Source organism: Magnolia sinica, chromosome 4, assembly GCF_029962835.1.
Source record: "Magnolia sinica isolate HGM2019 chromosome 4, MsV1, whole genome shotgun sequence".
Taxonomy (NCBI): Eukaryota; Viridiplantae; Streptophyta; class Magnoliopsida; order Magnoliales; family Magnoliaceae; genus Magnolia; species Magnolia sinica.
In genome coordinates this window covers 16,119,113-16,138,971 of record NC_080576.1, presented here as the reverse complement: position 1 = coordinate 16,138,971, position 19,859 = coordinate 16,119,113, and the positions used below count along the sequence as shown (strand labels likewise).

Genomic DNA, 19,859 nt, shown 5'->3' with positions numbered 1-19,859 from the left:
CCGTCCCATGCAATATCTTAGGAGAAAAACTGAGATTTCAAATTGGAATCAAGATTTTTGTGGGTTTGAGGCCAGTTTTCATTCGGTGAGTGATTTTGCATTTCCATCCTCTTTTGGTCTAAATTTTACAAAATCAATACCAATAGGTTAAAAATTCTTGATTTTTCATGCTTTACATGAAAAAAAAAAAATCAAGGATTTGAACCTTCAATTCGAGATTTGAAGATAAGTGGTCTAATTGCGGGGAAATTTCGAAATTTCTGCAATTTCTCCCAAATTCATTACAATCTTACTGTCCAAACACAAAATCAAACATGCATGAGGTGTGTGATCTACTGATTCATGTAGTTTTGGTGATTTTTTAGAAGAATAAAAAAATATATTTTAAATTAAAAATAATAAAAACTTGTTAAAATTTTTATTTTTATTTTTTTGAAATTCCACTTCTATCGGCGTTCAATTAGGACCAATTTCAGATTATCTAGGAGTGTTTGATGAAATCATCATCACATACACTCTAACTTCAAGATTTAAGGGTAGGTGGTCTGATTTGGGAGAAATTGGTGAAATTTCAAAATTTCCTCGATTTCTCGTAAATTGGTTGTCATCTTATTGTCCAAACACGAAATCAAACATGTATGAGGCCCGATCTACTGATTCATGTAGTTTTTGAAATTTTCAAAAAAATAAAATAAAATAAAATTTAAAGATGACAAATTTTATTAAACCTCAAAAATGAGGACAAGAAACAACAAAGAATAGAGAAAAAAGGGAAAGGGCAGCAGGAGTTGCCTTGACATAGACTACCCATTCTGTCACCAAATGAATAACTTTGCAAATGACCTCCCTAACCCCCTCCTCATCCCAGAAACATCTGCCATTTCTAGCTCTCCAAACAACCCAGGGGGTCGCCATAATGAGCAGCCGTCATACCACTTTTCCAACCTTGCCAACTCCACCTCCGTGCCACGCCCACAACAGCTCATCCATCTTTAGCATAAACAAATCCGTGTGAAGCAAACCAAGGAAAAACTCCCAAACCTCCGCAACAAAAGGGCGGTGAATAAATAGGTGATCAATCGATTCCTCATTATCCATACACGTCAAGCATACATTCGGGGCAAAAAATATTTTCGTATATAGTTGCATCAGTTTAGTCAGGCAACACATAGCTTAGGACCCTATACAAAGGAAACCTATTATGTGACCGTGTTTTTTTTTTTTTTTTTTTTGTGATATTATGATTTAAAAGTGTTTATTAATGTCTTTTTAAACAAACCATGAAGTTTCGTTGAAAATTTTGACTAATTTGCTAATGTTTCCCCATGTTTCTCAAAAAGTGTGATACATTACCCGATACAAATGATATATCTTGTGCAACAACCGATATGTATCCATATCCTAAGGGTGCAATATGTAACGTGATACCGATGGTTCTAATCAAGATTGAAAGAGCACTGAATTACCTTTCCAATGACCCAAAGATTGACCCAATCCGACATGTAACGAGGGAGTTATGAGCGTTTTCGTTGATATGGTAAACACTGCTTATGGGTAGAACTTTTCAGCATTTGACTGAAACAATTATCGCAGACTGCACATGATGTTAAGAATCGAAACACAGAAATTAATAATACACAACAATTCTGGAAATGACATAATCTTATGGAGCATTCTAGGCTTATAAATAGCCTTTACAAGTTTAACAGAATGAGAAAAAATAGCTCACGTTTACAACTAATCAACGTGATAAGTGCAACTAGAAACACTAAGCAAGTACCCTAAAGACTAGGACTTATTCAAACTGAATGCAAAAACTTATCTGAATTCCTAACTGAATCCCTAAACTTTCTCTTCATTCCCTCCCTTAAACTAGTTCCCCACTGCAACTAGTTTAATTCAGGAACTTGGCAAACTCCCAACTGACTCCAAAACCTCTAAAACGCATCCAATATGAGGGGCTTTGTCATCACATCTGCCAGCTGATCTTGTGTTCCACAATAAGCCAACTCAACTACTCCTCATGTGAGATCACGAAGAAAATGAAAGCGCACGTCAATGTGCTTGCTTCGACCATGTAACACAGGATTTTTTGAAAGTTTAATTGTGGAACTACTATCACAAAGAATTGTAATACACTCACTTTCTTCCAGACTCAGTTTCTCAAGTATCCTCTTCATCTAAATAGCTTGACTAACACAAGCAACTGCACCCACCAACTCTGCTTCAGTGGTTGAAAGTGTAACTATAGGTTGTTTTCTTGAGGACCAGGCAACAGCTCCAGATCCCAACATGAAGACATAGCCTGATGTGCTTTCCCTGTCTTCTAGATCTCCTACATAGTCGCTATCTGCATAACCAGCCAGACCTTCACACCCTCCCTTCTTGTAAAAGACTCCAAGTCCAGTGGTTCCTTTCAGGTACCTTAGTATCCTCTTAGCTGCCAGTAAATGCAACTCAGTTGGTTTAGCCATGTACCTGCTAATCAAGCTTACTGCAAACATCAAGTCCGGCCTCGTAGCTGTTAAGTACATGAGACAACCCACCATCTGTTTAAACAAAGTCTCATCAACACCAACCCCATTCTCATCTTTAAAAAGCTTACAACCTGGAACAATGGGATTATGAACCGAGTTGCTATTCTCCATCTTAAACCTCTTCAACACCTCCAAAGCATATTTTTTCTAGCAAATATAAATTCCATCCGACCTCTACAATACTTCTATGCCAAGAAAAAACCTCATTCTCCCCAAATCAGTCATATCAAACTCCCTCAACATGGAATTCTTAAACTCAGCAAACATTAATTCATCATTGCCAGTAAATATTAAGTCATCTACATATAAACTAACAATGAGAATCTTACCTCCCTTATTTGTTTTAATGAACAAAGTATGTTCACTATAACACTTCTCGAACCCTTCACTTATGAAATGTGTTTCAATACGACTGAACCAAGCTCATGGAGCTTGTTTGAGTCCATAGAGGGCTTTCTTCAACCTGTATACTTTCTGAGGATTGTTCTTCAGCTCATAACCCTTAGGCTGTTCCACATACACTTCTTCATTAAGTTCCCCATGCAAGAAGGCAGATTTGACATCAAGTTGATAGAGAATCCATCCTTTCTAAGCTGCTAGAGCCACAATCATTCTCACTGTATCCATTCTTGCAACCGGTGCAAACACTTCTGTGTAGTCTATCCCTTGTTGTTGCACATACCCCTTTGCCACCAAACGAGCCTTGAACTTGTCCACTTCTCCATTCTCCTTGAGTTTGGTTTTATAGACCCACTTCACTCCAATCTTCTTTGCACCTGAAGGTAGATCAGTGAGTTCCCATGTGTTGTTTCTCTCTATAGCCTTCATCTCCATGTCATAGCTATCCTCCAATTGTCATGCTTCACTGCCTCCTCAAAATGCACTGGATCTGCTGAAGCAAATAGAGCCAAATTAACATTTGTATCTTCTTCCTCCAAAATCCCTTCCCCACTTACATAATCTCTCATCCACCCCGGGGGTCTTCCAACTCTTCCTTCATTAGAACTGGATGATTCTCTTCCATTCTCACCAGTTTGAGGACTACCAACTGGTTCTTCAGTGACTTCTTCCTCTTCCCCACTCACTGCTCCATCATTCTCTGCGTTCAATGCGTCATTATCATTTTCAGCATCCCATTCCAAATCAGCCATGATATGTTCTTCATAACTCCTATCCCAGTTCCAAGACTTGTATTCCTCAAACACTACATCCCTGCTAATTACAACTTTCTTTGCAACTGGATCATAGAGTCTATATGCCTTAGACTCTTCACTTACTCCCAATAACACACAAGTGAAGCTTTTTGCATCTAACTTTGTCCTTCTCACATCAAGAATATGCACATGTGCCACGCATCCGAAAACCCTGAAATGTTTAACTGAGGGTTTGTTTCCACTCCAAGCTTCCTCAGGTGTTTGATCTTTTACAACCAAAGTAGGACTCTGATTTATAACATATGTTGTCTAGTTTACAGCCTCTAGCCAGGAAGTCTTAGGAATCTTTTTTTCAAACAGCATGCATCAAACCATGTTCATCACTGTTCGATTTTTCCTTTCAGCTACGCCGTTTTGTTGTGGAGTATACGTTGTAGTCAATTGTCTCTTGATGCCATGCTCTGTACAAAACTCATTAAATTCAAATGATGTGAACTCTCCTCCTCGATCTGTTCTCAAACATTTTATATACCCTCCTACTTCTTTCTCAACATAACTCTTAAAACGTTTGAACATGCTTAATGCTTCAGACTTTTCGACTAAAAAATAAGTCCATGCCTTTCTAGTAAAGTCATCAATAAAGCATATAATATACCTCTTCTTACTATTGGAGATGGGAGAGATTGGTCCGCAGAGGTCTGCATGAACAAGTTGGAGCTTCTCTGTGGCCCTCCAATTGCTCAACTTTGGGATTGAATCCCTGTGTTGCTTCCCAATCATACAGTTAGCACACACTATGGATGGACTCTTGAACTGAGGTATCCCATGCACCATCTTTTTGAACTGAAGTGTCCTCAATCCTTTGTAACTCAAATGTCCATAGCGACAGTGCCATAAGTGTGCCAAATCCTGTGTGGAAGTGTATAGACAAGCTGGCTTTGGAGACAGTGAATTTGCGAGCGACACAAACATTCGATTTGTTGTCATTTCAGTTTGAATTATGAGCCCTTTCTCTGGATGAAAGATTTTGAGCCTTTTATATTGAATGAGAATCGTCAACCCTCTTTCTTGTAGTTGACCAATGCTCAGAAGATTGTTGTTTAGTTCAGGCACAAAAAATACTTCACTAACAACATGTGTAAAGCCTCTTACTGTCAATATCACATTGCCTTTTCCTAACACAGCCATCCTTGTGTTATTTCCCAGCTTTACCTTCTGCCTGAAATCCTCATTTAGATCACAGAACAAGCTCTTGTCACCACACATGTGGTTGCTACATCCAGAATCTAGAAACCAGACGCCTTCCCTTCGAGCATCTTGCATCTCCACATATGACATGAGCAACATTGCTTCTTCTTCTCCTACTTCAGCGTAGTTGACTTCCTCATTCCAGCTTGGACACTCAGATTGAAAATGTCCAAGCTTGTGACACTTATAGCATTCCACTATTGCTTTATTGAAGGACTGGGGGCCTCTCCCTCTTCCTCTGCCTCTGTATGCACCTTGACCCCGTCCTCTTGCACCAGACCTGTATTCAGAGGTTACCTTGAGTGCTTGTTCTTCACCTGTATGTCGCTGGAATTTTTGCTCATGAACAATCAGAAAACTCTGCAGTTCATCAATGGAGAGTTGATCGATGTCTTTGGATTCCTCGATCGAGCAAATAACATAATTATACTTCTCACTCAATGATCTGAGAATCTTCTCCACCACTGTGACTTCTTGCATCTGCTCTCCATATGTTCTCATCTTGTTGGCCACTGACAACGCTCTTGAAAAATACTCGAAGACTCCTTCTCCAGCCTTCATCTCTAGAGTTTCAAACTCTCTGCGGAGAGCTTGTAGATGTGACCTTTTAACCCGAGCACTCCCTTCAAACTTCTTCTTCATAGACTCCCAAATTTGTTTGGAAGTATCCTTCACAAGAATGGTTTCCAATATCATCCGATCCATGGCCTGAAAGAGATAATTTTTTACTTTCAAGTCTTTCAGCTTCAATTCATCTAGACTTTTGCGTTGTGCTTTTGTCTGCACCGCTCCACTCTCTGGCTCAACATAGCCAGCCTCTACCAGCCCCCAATATTCCTTAGAGTGCAGGAAATTCTCCATCAACATGCTCCAATGGTCATAGTAACCATCGAAGCGAGGGATGGCTGGCTGCACAAAACTCCCTTCGGTTGTCATCTTCTTTGCTGCTGCAAAAACCTCAAAGACCGCTGCTTTGATTTTGTCAGCCCCAGTGGTGGCTTTGATACCAGAATGTTAAGAATCGAAACACAGAAATTAATAATACACAACAGTTCTGGAAATGACATAATCTTATTGAGCATTCTAGGCTTATAAATAGCCTTTACAAGTTTAACAGAATGAGAAAAAATTGCTCACGTTTACAACTAATCAACATGATAAGTGCAACTAGAAACACTAAGCAAGTACCCTAAAGACTAGGACTTATTCAAACTGAATGCAACAACTTATCTGAATTCCTAACTGAATCCCTAAACTTTCTCTTCACATGCTAGCGAAATGACATGTACTCATGTGCTCGTGCTGAGTGCAAATGATTGCCGTAGTTCCAGCTTTCATACTTGGATTGCTTTCACTGGATTTGCAAGGCAATTGCAATAGAGGAATCTTATACAGTACAAGTATCTCATTTAAAGCTCTAAGGAGTCCGAAATTGTGCATTGGGGAATGAAGTTTAACTACAACATTATCAAAGGTGCCAACGGTAGTTACAACTTACAACAAACAAATATGAGATACTGATTTCAACTAAAATAAGATGAATAGTTCACACCAAAATTGATTTATATTCGAAGCCCTTGGATGAATGAAGATGGATATTTACCTGCTTAAAATTGCTCCAAACATTACAATCAGGGCCACGCCCATCACGTACTACTCTTATGTCAATGTCTGCACCCTGAAAATTTTATATTAGCCTACTCAAGGGAAGATATCCAGATTAAATATAATTTGGACAGAATTCCTCATAATAGTTTGAAATCAGAGACTGATAATATAAATTCAAACATCTACGAACCATTGTCATTGCTCCAAAATGTGCGGCAGCGACAAGAATGCTCCCGGTGCCAACAAAAGGATCGTAGACCAACTTTCCAGGTTTAGCCAAGGCTTGGTTAGCCATAAGAAAAGCCATTTCTGCATCCATTGCCGTTGGGCCCAAGTACCTGCGACTTTTTAACTGATAAGTCGGCAAAAGCTTCCTATCTGCAGCCCCAACCTCGCGTCCAAAAAAAATTCTCTTTTGAACAACTGGTGGAAGGCCATTGTTTGACCCATAATCATCAGTCTCCATAAGCCAAAACCTGTGATCTGGGTTTCGTAAATTTACACGACCCTGAAAAACACAAACCCAATTTCAGAAGCAGCACTAGGGACATAATCATATAAAACTACTCAACCAGTCATGCATGAAGCAAGGAGTGATTAATCAAAAGAGAAATCAAGCTTATTAGAAGCCTCAATGCAAAATATCAACTGTGCAACACAGAACTGAATCAGTAGAGCTCAAGTTGTCAATTACCAGAAAAAGTAAAAGTTTCAAGGAGCAACTACAGCATCAATAAATTACATAAATAAATATATGGTTTTGCTAACATCCCCACCTTCATGATGTCGTTAGCAACGCCCCCAAACGTTTTAAACAGCACATGGGGTGACCCATTATCCATCTGAACCATTCATTCATTCATACAACTAGGAGCAAGCCATGGTGCAAGAATCATGTCAACCAGATGATCCAAACCCTTTGAATGAGGCCAATCTATTACATCCGGCCTTCATTTACAAGCCATAAATCACATGGTTAAAATCATCTAATCAAAGTGTCACCTTAGAATCATAAGTAATACAAAGTGAGATCTATCTATTAGATGTTTCAAGATGATGATTGGACCTATTTTGTCTCTAGTCAACCTTGACTATCTATTTTCATGCTATTAATCGGAAGCTTAGGATCACCTGATTGCCATAATTTTTGCACCATGGCTTGCTCCTAGTTGTACCGTGTATGAATGAATAAACAGTTTGGATCAACAATATGTCATCCCGTGTGGCATTTAAAAGGTTTGGGGACATTGCTAACGTCCTCATGAAGGTGGAGACTTTAGCAATGTCCCCAAAGCTTTTAACTAGCACGCGGGATCCCTGATCATCAATCAGGACCATGCATTTAATGGCACCATTGGGAGCAAGCCATGGGCAAGAATCAAGCCAATTGGATGATCCAAACCCTATGGATGAGGCCAATTTGTTACAACCATCTGTTTTTTTATGGCCTATAGATTGCATAGTTAGAATCATCAACCAAAGTGCAATTTTGGAATCATAAGCGATACAAAGTGGGATCTATCGGATGGATGATTCAAGATGATGATTGGACCTATTCGTTTATCTGCTCAATTTTGACTGTCCATTTTCCATGCTATTGGATGCTTAGGATCATCTGATTGGTGTTATTTTTGCACCATGACTTGTCCTTAGTTGTGTGAAAGAATAGATGGTTCAAATTGACGATCAAAAGCCCCATGTGTTGGTCAAAAGCTTGGGGACGTTGCTAATGTACTCGTAAAGATGGGGACGTTAGCAAAACTAAGCACCACAAGAAAATGATGTGTTGCAGATTCATCCCAGGAAAGGGAAGAAAAAAGGTATGATGGGAACTGAGTTGGTGCTGTTGGACCAGCCCTGCCCCAACAGAGTCCAGCCTATTCTGGGCCAGTTTTTAGGTTGAGCCTCAAGGCCCCCAGGCTTGGCCTGGCCCTGATACCAATCTGGGCTGGACCCAGTCTTGAATATTCCTAAAAGCCCAACAAATAAGCCCACCCCAGCCCCAGGTGACTATTTAATATCAGTAGTTGAGTTTTTTGGCTGGTGGACTAGGCCCAGCCTGAGCTTGATTCCTTATCTGCTGCACTGAGCTGGGCCTGGACTGAAGTCCTCAACTCATGAGGCAGACCTGGCCACACTTCAGCCCTGGCCTGCCCAACCTGGCTGAGCCCATTAGTAATCCTAGCAGTGAGAAACTACATCATGCAAAGGATGACAAACGGTATCACAGAGCACTTTGACACTCAAGATATAGCTCAAAAGAAAGAAGCTGGCAGATTCTTCTTGCCCTTCTCTCACAGGTATACCTCATGTATCAGTAGTTGAGTTTTTGGCTGGTGGACTAGGCCCAGCCTGAGCTTGATTCCTTATTTTATGCACTGAGCTGCGCCTGGACTGAGGTCCTCAACTCATGAGGCAGACCTGGCCATACTTCAGCCCTCTCCTACCCAACCCGGCTGAGCCTATTAGTAATCCTAGCAGTGAGAAACCACATCATGCAAAGGATGACAAACAGTATCACAGAGCATTTTAGCACCCAAGATATAGCTCGAAAGAAAGAAGCTGGCAGATTCTTCATGCCCCTTCTCTCACAGGCATACCTCATGTATTCCCACAAACCCCAAGTCACAAGTGCGTAAGCCAGCACAAGTACTTTGAATAAGAAAGCTGAATGGCTAGCATAAATTTACATAATTAGCATCTTTTCTGAGTCACCCGGATGATGTCATGGAAATAACAAGAAAAAAGCATCACCCATCACCCAATGGGCAACTACATGCATCAAAGTTCCGAAACCAAATAGTCTACCGGCACAAAGAAGACCTCCATCTAGAACTGCATGAAGAAAATCATCCAGGGAGACCTTGACTACAAATACATTCATCCTAGTTAACGATTTTCTCTAGCCAGAAGGTCATAATCAGACAAGGTTTTTAAAAACAGTAGTTATGAGAGTTGAGGCATACAACTACAAGACCAACCTTGAATGGTATGTAACCAAGGGCCTGAATGCGTTCATTTTGCTCTTGAAGGCTGAGAACCTTGCCAAAGCTGTCCACTGTGATCCTGAATGTGCTTTCCGATGTCAAGTATGGTAACTTCCTTTCATCTGCAAAACCTATTATAGCCTCTTCCAATTCTTCATAGCTACTCCCTTCACCCCAAAGTTCATAAATTCCCTTCACTAGTATACCTGTGATTTTTTAATTACAGAAAGCATCAGTATTTTGTATGTAGGCAGAGAATGCTCTGAATGGGTCTTGTGCCTGGGCATGAGCACATGCGCATGGGAGGAGTATTTACAATCTTTAAAATTACATCGAAGTTCAGTTGAATAGCAAGGGAAATCAAATAAAGAAATAGAATCAGACACAAAAAGGGTTCTTTAAAGAGCATTACAGGTGACTTCTGAAGAAACAGTATGTAGGCAAGAGTGTAGACGGTTAATTAAGATGATGAATTAATCTTACAAAAGATATAGCCTTAAATCTTGTTCCATGTCTGAATTAAAGAACGTCCTCAAAGTTATGATCCTGGACACTTCAAAATAGGAAACATATCACAATTGTATCAATTTTGGTACTTTGTTGCAAAGCCCATGCATGCCACATCCATTGTGTATCAGTTCTTTATATGGGTGTACAGCAACAAATTAGAACAGCGTGTTAGTTTACATCAACATGATTTGGACACGGACATTGGCATTGACATCCCCAACGAATGCACGAAAGAAGGGATGACATACAAACATATCCATGCAAAAATATAATGATATTTAAAACTTGTATTATCATTTAAATTCAAGTTCATGCTTGCATAATATATATAGACACATACTACTAAATACTAGAATAAAAAAAATAGCAATTGCTGTTAGAGCTGTACACGAGTCGAGCTTGGCACAGCCCGACTCGGCTCGGCCACTAGCTGACCCTAGCTCGAACTTGGCTCAGCTCAGTCCTCAAGCCTGACTGGCTAGCTCGGCTCGGTTCGGTCAGCAGCTCAGGCCAGTTCGAGCCTGTGCAGCATTTTCTCAAACACATGAAGTGCACCTTGAATTTCTCACAGTCTGCAAAACAGCAGCAGCAGTTGACAGGTACTTCATCAAACACTCAGTAGACAACATCAAAATCAAGATCCAGGGTTGGTTTTATCATGTGATGTTTGTTTTTTTGGTAGTGATTTGTTTCATATCCATACCTTCATCGCCACCAGCTGATCTCACGGAGAATGTATCCATCCGAAAAAACACTTTGTTGAGTCATTTCATCAAACACTTGGTGATCAACATCAATATCAAAATAACCAAGTCTCCAAACTAGTTTGATCCGAGTTCGATTCGATCTGAGCTCGGCCAAGCTTGAACTCAGCTTGAAATTTTTTCGAGCTCCAAAAATCAGCTCGACTCAGTTTCAAACCGAGTCGAGTCGGGCGAGTTAAACGAGCTAACTCAGTTCGTGTACAGCTCTAGTTGCTGTTATGCTGATGAACTTCTATTTTACAATAGGACAGCTTGATTTCGACACAAACCATCTGTGTTACAATTACACAGGAATGTAATAGGTGGTGCCTATGTTACAATCCTTCACCGCCATGGCCATGGACAGGTGCATTTGACCCAGTTTGGATTCTTACTCCTAAAATCAGAATATAGATGAGGAAGAACAGTTGGCTGCTATGTAGTATTAGTGGGGTCCACAGTCAATCAATCCACACAATTGGTCTGATGCCCCGCCGTAGATGGGAGTGCCCCAAAATTCTCCAAGATTAGAAGATCATGATTATTCTATCATTGGCCTCTAGAGAGAGAGAGAGGGAGAACACCCTTCACATTCAGCAGAAAACAGACCAAAAGATGGAACTGTCAGGATCTTCCAATAGGTTATGGGGCCCACCAAATCAAGGATTCGGATCACTGGGTCATGGGCCTCAATTGGACAGAATCCTGCACCTCAGCAAGTCATACATCAATACAGTTATGGTTATTGGAATTTTAGGTAGTACAAATATCAAGATCGTTAATTGAATCCGTACACAAGGCGAGCCTGCAAATTATGCCAAAATGAGAAATGCCCATATCAAAACACATAATGAAATTCAACAAAGAAGCAACAAACTAAGAAAGAAGCTGACATTCTGCATTACGAACAGAACAGGAACAAAAAGGAGAAAGAGAAGAAAGGACTCACTTCGATTGGCGATGTTTCGGGCGATATCTTCAGAAGGGAGACAGACGAAATGGAAAGGGGAATCGGGGTGGTGGTCCTGTGGAAGCTTCCATTGGAGCGACGACTGGCCCTCAGGTGCGTCTGGGAATGCGCCGAAGAGCTCAGCGAGAGCTTCGACTTCCGGCCGCCTGTAATCCAATAGCCTGTGGAAGAAAACGCACAGAAACCACATGGAGGCAGAGCTCTCTCTCTCTCTCTCTCACTCTTCTTGAAGAAGACTCAAAATTACTTGGAGTGGCGCAGGTTCTTAAACATCACTCGCCTGGCGCTCGTTAGACCGTTCTCTCTCTCTCTCTCTCTCTCTCTCTTTGAAGAAGCAGCAGCCCAACCGAGTCGGAATGGGCGCAGGTTATCGAACGTAACTTGCCTGGCGCTCGTTAGACTGTTTCTGCCTTTCTGCGATTCGAATCGCAGACTTTGATTCAGGGATGCCCGAGTGCTTAGGGTAAGCGAAGTCGCCACCGAATCCTTATCAGGGGTATATGAAACGGGACCACCCCAACCAATCTTTGATGGCCCACCGGTTCAAAAATGGCACATTCATGATCCATGCAATTGCTTCTATGCCTCTTTGCATCGGACATTTAATATTTAAAGTACATGAATTAGCTTAAATTTTTTTCCCAGGGGCTGTTTGGATGCATATAAGGACCGTTCAGGATTTAAATACCTCATGTTCCAAATCAAGGCGATTCTGTATCCTTTAATTGTGTTTTGCAACTTATATTCCAAATGTCATTTCTCAATGTTGGTATATTTATGAGAATATTGAATTTGATTGCTAAATCAACTTTAATATTTAACACAATGATTATAGCAAGCTCATTAAAATATATATTTTGGCAAAAAAAATGATGAATTTTCAAGCTTCAATTGGACAACAATCATAAAATCACAACCAAGCAACTAGCTAATATATTTTAACTGTTAGCCAACTTTGGACTGCTCGGATCATTCTATTAATGTAATTTTAGTGATATAGTTGATAATTTAATTGTTTTGGGATATTATCGGTGGGCCATAAGTACGGTGAATTACTAACTTAGCAACACCTATGCTACATGCACAAATTTCCTACCTTTAAAAATGAGGAAAATGGAAGAGGAATATCATCCCCGAAGATGAGAGAGATTGTAAAACTCAACAAAACTAGGTATTTGAAATCCACATGGATTCCTAATACTTCTCAATTCATGTTTGTCAAATGACCTTTGGATTCCGAATCTACTCAAATACCATCCAATAGTCCCAAATCTACATTGCTAAATGACCTTTAATGTTTTCATGTTTAAATTGTTTATGGCATATGTTGTTTGGATTTAAGCGATGTGCTATTTATAAATAAATAATTATTTACACTAGGATCATTTATAAAGTGTTTATAAGTTTTAATGAGGTATCTGTTATGGGTAAAAATGGCCTGACTAAAGAGAAGATGTTGACTCGGACAGCTCAGCGGGACATGAGGTCGACCAGCACCGATCATGACTAATGAGCTCCTCAGTGGCCAAGGTAGAGATGTCGGCCAAAACCAGCTCGGCTCGGCACCTCTACTCGGCCTCAGCAGCTCAGCTCGGCCTCAGCAGGTCAGCTCCGCCTCGGCAGCTCAGCTCTGCCTCAACAAGTCTACCCGGCCTTAGCAAGTTAGCTCGACCTCGGCAGGTCAGCTCGGCTTAGCTGGTCAGCTCGGCTCGGCCTTGGTCAGCTCGGCTCGGCCAGATCAGTTAGGTACGAGATTCTCTTCCAGTAACACATGATACGAGTAACCACCCACGACGTGATTCTTGCGTAACTGCTGGCATCCATCACTCCCTGACATCTCGTGTAATGGCTGAAATTATGCCTGAAATTACGGACCACACTGTCCTATCTTCACTATAAATAGAGTCTCATCTACATTGGAAGGGATGCAACATCTTGCACTCTCCCTCTACTCTTCAACTTAGACCCAGATTCCCTTGACCTGACTTAGGCATCGGAAGGTCCCCTGCTTAGACCAAGGTCTCCTTTGCTCGTTGCGAGTGTGCAGGTCCAGGAGGCTAAAGTGATTTGGAGTTCGCGAGTTAGAGTAGAGGGTCATCCAGATTTAGTCATCAACATTTTTGGCGTCGTCTGTGGGAAACGAAATAAAAAAATGTTCCTGCTCTACCAAAAAAACCGCAACGACGAAAGCAAAGAAGAAAACTCTAGATGTCATTACTGCAGCTTAGTGAGAGCTCTTCTAGAATCATTTGTTGTAGCCAAGTCAGAGCTGTTCCTCGACAGCTCAGCTCGGCCTTGGCAGGTCAGCTTGGCCTCAACAACTCAGCCCGGCCAAGTCAGAGCATTTGTTGCGGCCAAGTCAGAGCATTTGTTGCGGCCAAGTCAGAGCTCTTTCTCTCTTCCTGAAGCATTTGTTGTGGCCAAGTCAAAACTCTTCCCTTCTTCATGGAGCACTTCCTGAAGCTTTTACTGCAGCCACGTCAGATCTCTTCCTGAAGCATCTGCTAGAGCCAAGCCAGATATCTTCCAGAATCATTTGTTGCAGCCAAGTTAGAGCTGATCCTCGACAGGTCAGCTTGGCCTCGGCAAGTCAGCTCGGCCTCGACAGCTCAGATCGGCCTCAACAACTCGGCCCAGCCAAGTCAGAGTTCTTCTGCTCTTCCTGGAGCATTTGCTACGGCCAAGTCAGAACTTTTCCTTTCTTCATGGAGCATTTCTTGAAGCTTTTACTGCAGCCATGTCAGATCTCTTCCTAAAGCATCTACTGAAGCCAAGCCAGATCTCTTCCAGAATCATTTGCTACAGCCAAGTCAAAGCTCTTCCTTGACAAGCCCACTCGGCCTCAACAGGTTAGCTCGGCCTTAGGTCAGCTCAGCCTCGATAGTTCAGCTTGGCATCAACAGGCCCACTCAACCTTGACAGGTTAGCTCGGCCTCGACATGTCAGTTTGGCCTCAACATGTCAGCTCGGCCTCGGCATACCAGTTTGGCCTCGACATGTCAGCTCGGCTCACCCTCAGTATGCTAGCTTGGCCTCAGTAGAGCAGCTCGACCTCAACAAGTCAGTTCGACCTCGGTCAGCTCAGCTTAACCTCAGCAACTCAGCTTGACCTCAACAGGCCCGCTCAGCCTGGATAGGGTAGCTCGGCCTCGACATGTCAGCTCTGCTTAGCCTCCGCAGGCTAGCTTGGCCTCAGCAGAGCAACTCGACCTCAACAGGTTAGTTTGACCTCGGTCAGCTCAGCTCGGCCTCAGCAGCTCAGCTTGGCCTCAACAGACCCGCTTAGCCTTGACAAGTTAGCGCGGCCTTGGCATGTCAGCTCGACCTCGGTCAGCTTAGTTCGGCCTCAACAGGCCCGCTTAGCCTTTACAGGTTAGCTCGACCTCAACAAGTCAGTTCGACCTCAGTTAGCTCAGCTTGACCTCAGCAGCTCAGCTCACCCTCAACAGGCCCGCTCAGCCTCGGCATGACAGCTCGGCCTCGGCAGGTCAGCTCGGCTTACCCTCAACAGGCTAGCTTGGCCTTAGCAGAGTAGCTCGACCTCAACAGGTCAGTTCGACCTCGGTCAGCTTAGCTCGATTTCAGCAGCTCAGCTTGGCCTCAACAGGCCCGCTTAGCCTGGACAGGTTAGCTCGGCCTCAGCATGTCAGCTCGATGTAACACCCCAAAAATCGGGGGTCGAGCACAAGCTCAACTCCCGAGTTCCGATGATCACTTATGCAACATAGATAATGATGATTGAATGTTGTCCGTATTAGTGCATTAAACATGAATGGGATTACACTAAATCAGCATATCATACTCCAAAGATAATTAGATTATGCAAGCGAAAGATTGTGATAAATATATAAAGTAAGTGGTTATAAGTCCCCGGAGTATGAACATGTCACCAGGCTAAATAATTACATGTATAGTTTCAAAATTACAAATGATACAATGTAATGACATCTAATTCATATCCCTGTAGCCCCATCAAAATTACCTTAGTGTAAGCCGATAGCTCGAATACAGTGTCTCATACTACCATATTTGGCTCACGAGTTTGGGTTACTCACTGGACACTATGGGGATGCTCGTCACCCCAGCGTAGGCCAACAACTCGACCACGGTATCCCATATCACCATGCCCGACTCATGAGTCTTAGCAGATCATGGTACCAAGGTTAAACAGACTTTTCAATGATAAGCGGTACCTTAGATTCAAAAAGTAGCGTCCATACATGGTGAACATACATTAGGCCAATCGGGTTACTTGACAAGCTCAACTGGTACGAGCGCATGTTAAATTAGTCGACATGGAGCGCGTACGTACTCCTTGTGGCCTAACCACTGTGGATAATCACCGTACGACTCAGATTCATCGAACGTATCCGTTGTGGTGAAACTAGTTCGGCCACGGATCGTTAACTATTACCGATTGCCTGGACTACGTATTAGTCTCAATCGTATTCAAACACAATAGGCATTCATATGTGATAGTCAATACAACATGTGACAACTAATTAAGATATAAATCTCATTTTAGCATTTTAACAAACACATAGTACACATGTTGTCATACATAGACATTTCATCCATAACTCACATAGTAACAAGAAAGGTTACATTAAGAAAATTGTAACTATAGATAAGGTAATTGAGAATCCTTTTCAATGCCCTTATTAAATACATTTTAACAAGCAACTTCTCATTCAGGCATTTTATCAAACACTTATTCTACACATATCAACATATATGTAATAATTTAGTTATAACATATATTATGGAAAATCCTCTCGTAAAGGAATTGTCATACATACAACAATCATGTATTCTCAAATAGAAATCATGGTAAGCACAAATCATAATTTCATATTCATTAAAACATTTCAACAAACACATAGAATACATTATATTCAACATAGTTCATGTATATATGTAGAGCTGGGCATCGGACCGAGTCGAATCGGATTGGACCCAACTCGACCAGGTCCGAGTTCTACATCGCCTGACCCGAACTCGGTCAGATCCGGGACCGAGTCCAGGTCCTCAGACCCAATCCGATCCTAAATCCTGCTGACCTGGACCGATCCGAGTTTGACTCGGTCAAGAAAACCGAGTCGGAGCGAGTTGGGCAAAGTTCAGACCGTTCATTTTTGCCAACAGTGTGGAAATCATTATTCTCACTGTTTCTTATGGTGAGATCTACTTGATTATTAAATATACTTAAAATTTAGCATCAATCCCTCAAATGACCTGAAAAAACTGATGGACGGTGTGGATAAATCAAAAAAATTAAGATGGCCCCACATAGTTTACTCAATGGATGAAATATCTCATCGCGAAATCAGCTTCTCGAAGAAGCATTGTACGAAGGGCAGCGGATTGCGTACCGAGTAAGTCAGTATGGTAAGCGTACTGAGTAAACTTCGTGGGCCCAAGTGGCATTCATGCATTTTATCCACTCTGTCCATCTCTTTTGAAACATAATTTTAAAGCATTATCCCCAAAAATGGAGTATATCCAAACCTCAGAAGGACCACACCACCGGAAACAGTGTGAATTGAACATCTACCGTTGAAAAACTCTTGGTGACAACAGAGGGTTTAGATCAAGCTGATATTTGTGTTTTCCCTTCATCCATGTCTTCTGATCTTATGAATAGGTTGGATGACAAATAAACATCATTGAGGGCCTTAGAAAATATTCAACGGTTGAAATCAATACTTCCACCTTTTTCAGTGGTATGGTCCACCTAAGTTTTGTATATGCATCAATTTTGGGTTGAACCCATAAAATGATCCGGCAAAACGAATGGACGGCGTGGATGAACTACATGGATTTGCGGTGGGCCCAACTGAGTTTACTCAGAATGATGAGAGCGTCCAAGAAATATAGCCTAATATAGGCTATATAGCTAAACCAGCTATACGTACCTGCTCTAGGTACGTGGCGTGTGAGGAAGAGCACTGACGCTCCTCGAGCTCCGAGTTGTACGAACGGTTCAAAGGAGATCAAAGTTTTATGGGCCCCACAGTGATGTATTTTTATATCTACATCGTTCATCTATTTGTAGAGATCATTTTAGAGTATTATCCAAAAAAAATTTATGTCCAAAGATCATCTGGACCACACCATTACAAAGCAGCGGAGATAATAATTTTCACCATTAAACAATTTGTAGATCCACATAACGTTTCTTTTCCATCCAATCTGTTCCATCCAATCTGTCCATAAGGTCACAAAGACCTGAATGAAGAGGAAAAGCAAATCATATTGATCCAAAACTTCTGTTAACCCAAAAAGAGCTTCAATGGTGGACGTTCAATCCCCACTGTCGTCCGTAGTGTGGTCCACTTAATAGTTAGATCTAACTTTCTTTTTTTCCTCAAGCATTAATAAGATATTGCCAAATGAATGGACAGTTTGGATATAACACATACCTCGTGATCAGACCCACAAATCTCACTGACATTACACCAGCTAATCTGCTTCGTATACCACCCAATCCACTACCGTCAGTTTGGGTCTGACTGACAAGACGACAGCATGTAAACACCTCCTTCCGCCAACCATCCTTCAACGATTCGGATTGCATACTGAGTAAACTCTGGCGGGCCCACCGTGAATGTATATGATCTATCCACGCCGTCCATCCGTTTTTCCATCTTATTTTAATAGTTGAGACCAAAATTTAATCATACCCAAAGATCAAATGGACCATACCAAAGGAAAAAGTTGGAATAATGATTTCCACCGTTGAAACCTTTTTAGGGCCACGGTGATGTTTATTTCTCATCAAACCTGTTCATACGATCACACGGACACGGATGAAGGGGAAAAAACAAATACAAGATTGATCCAACACTTCCGTGGCCCCCAAGAAATTTTCAACGGTAAATATTCAATTCACACAGTTTCCTGTGGTGTGGCCCATTTGGGGTTTATATATGCTTCATTGTTTTGGTCAAGCCTTAAAATTATCTGATAAAATAGATGAATGGTGTGGATAAAATACATAAATCATGGTGGACCCCACAGAATTTACTCAGTGCGCTTAGGGTACTGAGTTACGCAGTACACTGTCCGCTTCCCTTCTTCAATCAACGCTCCTGCGACTCTCTCTCCTGCACACAGCTACACACCATTTCAAGCCTCTGAACCCAACGGCAGAAAATGACGGATTTGATCTACCAGAAGACATACAGCTAGCCTTCTTCTTCAACAAAAAGAGATAGACGTATATATAGACAGATAAATATATATAAAGAGGGAGTTGGGTTTTTTGGCGCCGAATGAAAAAGCTAGGCGGTAAAATTTTTGTTTTTCGAAAATATGCATGGGCGGTAAATCTTTAAAGAGAAAGAGAATTTTGCAAAAGTAAAGAGATGTTTACATCCTGGGTCGAGTTGGGTCGGGTCGGTTCGGACCCTTTCGGTCCAGATTTTCGGATCGGTTCTGTCTGGATGCACTACTATAGATTTACAGACTCAATCAGGCCGATCTAGGCCGTCGGTTCTGTTCGAAACGATACCGAGTCAGGTCGGATCGGGTCGGACCCACCGGATCGGGTCTAATATGCCCACTTCTATATATATGTAATATACGGAAAACATCGTATCTAAATACATATAATAGCATTCAAGTCAGTCATAAATTATTAACTGACATTGAAAGCCTTGAAAACCATAACCTAAACGCTTATAGTCCGCACCTTTCATCGATACGCCGATTACGAACTCGATTCGTACACTACGCCTTTGTCTCCAGCACAACGGCTACCTAAATCATGAAATAAGTTAGTTATTTCACCTATTCCTATATTTGGATTCCTAAAACAGATTAGGGTTAGGATTTCTTACCCAAAAATGGATTCAGATTTGATGGTGTAGCGACACAGGAGAGAGGATTCGGCCCGTGGAGTGGTGGGAATGAATCCCAGCAACTATCTCTCTCTCTCTCTCTTTATCTCTCTCTTTCTCTCTCTCTCTCTTCTCCTCACTCTTTCCTCCTCTTTTCTCTTCTCTCTCCTAGGGTTAGGAAATTCGTATGGAATGAGAGAGGGGTGGGTTAAGGCCCTTATATAGGCTCAGAACTGATGTCAATGGTCCTAGGGCCATGAT

General features: G+C 41.7%; 1 protein-coding gene across 3 annotated transcripts in view; it reads right to left on the bottom strand.

Moving 5' to 3' along the window:
- Positions 1-12,211, bottom strand: part of LOC131242580 (uncharacterized) — a 28,440-nt gene extending 16,229 nt beyond the window's left edge. For all 3 annotated transcript variants that reach the window (XM_058241315.1, XM_058241316.1, XM_058241314.1), the window contains exons 1-4: positions 11,737-12,211; positions 9,529-9,740; positions 6,738-7,055; positions 6,543-6,617 (exon numbers count right to left, since the gene is read on the bottom strand). In XM_058241315.1, the coding sequence (XP_058097298.1) occupies positions 6,543-6,617; positions 6,738-7,055; positions 9,529-9,740; positions 11,737-11,947 (816 nt within the window). In that variant the 5' untranslated portion in view covers positions 11,948-12,211. The remainder of the gene's footprint in view (positions 1-6,542; positions 6,618-6,737; positions 7,056-9,528; positions 9,741-11,736) is intronic.
- Positions 12,212-19,859: the final 7,648 nt, after the last annotated feature.